The sequence below is a fragment of the Mandrillus leucophaeus genome, unplaced genomic scaffold (genome assembly GCF_000951045.1).
Source record: "Mandrillus leucophaeus isolate KB7577 unplaced genomic scaffold, Mleu.le_1.0 Scaffold803, whole genome shotgun sequence".
NCBI lineage: Eukaryota > Metazoa > Chordata > Mammalia > Primates > Cercopithecidae > Mandrillus > Mandrillus leucophaeus.
The window spans coordinates 984,332-987,269 of record NW_012108731.1 but is presented as its reverse complement, the minus strand read 5'-3'; the positions used below and the strand labels follow the sequence as shown (position 1 = coordinate 987,269).

The window sequence follows — 2,938 nt, the reverse complement described above, 5'->3', positions numbered from 1 at the left end:
TTTTGTGTCGCGTTTGAGTGCTGATATAATAGAACAAGCTTAGCACAGTGCCTGGCACTCAACAAATCCTGGCAAGAAAGGAGGCCGAGGAAAAGCAAGCGAGGAGAGACGGAAGAAAGGGAGGGACTGAGCCTTGCAACGTTAACGTAGTTTGTGCGAATTCTGGAAGGTGACGGGAAAGGAGATGCGGGTGCCGGTGGGGAGAGGAGAGAGCCCCGAGCGCCCGCCCCTCCGACGTGGTCCGCCGGGGCCTCACGTAGCCCAGCGCCTGCCTCACGACGCCCCGCCTCTACCACGCCTCTTCCCCGCCCCATGCAGTTATTCGTCCCGCCCCCCCCAAAGTCGGCCTCCGCCCCGTCCGTCAGCGGCGCCCCGCCCCCACGGCGTCTTGCCCCGCCTCCTGCAGGCTGCCCGGCGCGGTGTTTACCCGCGGTGCATGGTGGGGCGGTTTCCTCCGGCAACCTCGGCCCAACGGCCGCCCAGAGGCTGTGCTGAGCTGGCACAGCGACAGCAGCATGAACTGGACCCTCGCATCGTCCGTGCCTCTGTCGAGTCCCGACTACTACGAGAGGCTGGGCCAACTCCAGCATGGGCTGCGGGACAGGTAAGGGCACTGGAGTGGGGGTGGGGAGTCGGCCCGCGCCGAGGGTCTTCCGCGTGCCCTGCCCGCTTTTCCTTCCCGCTCCCCTGCCCGAGGTTCCCCGGGGTCCAGGCCCGCGCGAAACGCCCCCCAGGCTCCCAGTGGGGCCTGGAGGACAACGTTTACTAGAGCCACCCCCTGTACTGGGAGTGGGAGCGGAGAGAGGTGAGAGACCGCCCCCTGCCCCCTTCAATAGCAGCTAAAGCCTGGTCTCCGGTTTGAGGATGCGGCCGCGTCACAGAATTTGCCCAGAAGTGAAAGTGGGAGTTCTTCTGCCTGTCACTCTCCATCAAGCCTTGTGAGTTTCTCTTGCCCCCTTTTACAGGCCCCCTCCCAACTCTCTCTTCAAATTGTCATCCCGCCGTGACAGCTGCACTGCATCAATGATGACAGGTCCTGGAACGCAGACGGTTGTGTGTGTGTGTTAAACATGTGCCCTGTTTAAACTCAGGAGACTTTTGAGGGGAGCGAGGGCTGGCTAGATTTCCAGCGAAGGGATGAAATTTCCAGCCAGAGAAGTCCAACTTCCAGAGGGTTCGTGATGCCTTTGATTAAGATATGAAAGATGGGAACCACTGAAAACAGCTAGAGCTAGGAGTGCATATAGAGAGAAAATTATAACTAAATGTACTATAAATAACCACGTGAAAGGTAAATTGCTGGACCTCTTATTTAGCTGCTAAGTTAATTAAAGTTGTAAATCTTGTTAGTTGACAAGAAAGGAAATAGATTTTTGGATCTCTTGATAAACAAAACATTTAATGAGTGTTAAAAGTTACAAAATCGTTCTAGTGAACAGGAGAGCTGTGGGTGTGACAATGCTAAAATGATAACAATAATTACATGGAAAATAAAGGCAGAAGTAAGTGATTTTGTGAAGGAATTACATTTATCTTATGCTAGATTTAGTTCTTGTCAGATATTTACAGAGCATCTACAACAGACTTCCTTGGTTGTCATTAGCATTTTCTTTTACCTTGTACTCCTTTTCTACATCCTATTTTCTTTCTGACATATCATCGTTCACCTATATCAGTGATCTCTTCATTTCTAACTTTAAAAATAAATCAATTCCTGCAGAGCTTTCCCAGTTTCAACCCATTCCCTCACTTTTGTGACTCTTGGCATTCTTACAGCACTCATAAATGGCATTCTTTCTGAACTATTAATTGTAAGTTATTTTTGTTTCCTGTGCTAGGAACACCTGGCTGTTTATAGTCCTTATGGCACAATAACTGTATAATGATTGTGTACTTTATGATTAACACTTATTCCTTTAATTATTAAACAAGGTGAGGCTGTTGAAAATATATAAGGAATTTGAGTCAAATTTTATAGCCTGTTCACGGTTCTGCATTTGGAGGTTTGTTTTATTTTTAAGTCAGTACAAATCTGTTGCTGTGTGTGTTCATTTTTCATTTTAAGAATTTATAACTAACTCAGGTTAATGCACATTGCACACAGTTATAGAGGCAAATAATTCTAGATACAGAAAAGGCTCCAGTAGAAACATCAAAACCTGGATTCTAGTCCGCGAACAATTGTGTGACCTTTAGCAGGTTGCTCCACCTCTCTGAACCTTGGTTCTTCACCAGGAATGAGGAGGCTTGACTAATATGCAAAGTAAGGCCACAGATTTTTTTCTTTTTCTCTTTGCTAGTATAATGGGCCTTAAAGTAAAACAAGAAAAAAAAAAGCCGAAAGCTGTAGTTTTGCAAAGCAATGTGTAAAGAATATTATTGTCTGTATCCAATTTGACTGTTTGGATGTACCTTTTTGTTTGTTTGTTTGTTTGTTTGAGACATAGTCTCTATTGCCCAGGCTGGAGTGCAATGGCATAATCTTGGCTCACTGCAACCCCCGCCTCACAGGTTCAAGCGATTGTCCTGCCTCAGCCTCCCAAGTAGCTGGGATTACAGGTGTCCACCACCAACCCCAGCTAATTTTTGTATTTTTAGTGGAGATGGGGTTTCATCATGTTTGCCAGGCTGATCTCGAACCCCTGACCTCAGGTAATCTGCCTGCCTCTGCCTTCCAAAGTGTTGGGATTACAGGTGTGAGCCACTGCACCCGGCCTTGGATGTACCTTTTTAAGCAAACAAACACAAACCATCCCGGTGATCACAGATACCACTGTCTCCTAAAATTCCTGAGTCATTTCGTAGGTTGCAACCCTAGGTAGTCACAGCTGCTTTATCAATCCAGAAACTTCTGGGAAGTGGGAGACAAAAAAAAAACAAAACTCCCTCTTAGCCCTTTTAGAGGTGGTCATTGCAATGTTAGCTGGTCAAATAACCA

General features: G+C 47.5%; 1 protein-coding gene across 4 annotated transcripts in view; it reads left to right on the top strand.

Annotated features, from left to right (window-relative positions):
- The first annotated feature begins 382 nt into the window (after positions 1–382).
- The window catches only part of KIZ (kizuna centrosomal protein), a 121,404-nt gene continuing 118,848 nt past the window's right edge, over positions 383–2,938 (top strand). For 2 of the 4 annotated variants that reach the window (XM_011967605.1, XM_011967604.1), the window contains exon 1: positions 383–604. Coding sequence is in view for 2 of the 4 variants with exons in the window: in XM_011967603.1 (XP_011822993.1) it covers positions 437–604 (168 nt within the window). In the remaining 2 variants the exon portion in view is untranslated. The remainder of the gene's footprint in view (positions 605–2,938) is intronic. The other 2 variants (XM_011967603.1, XM_011967602.1) reach the window with 1 other exon arrangement.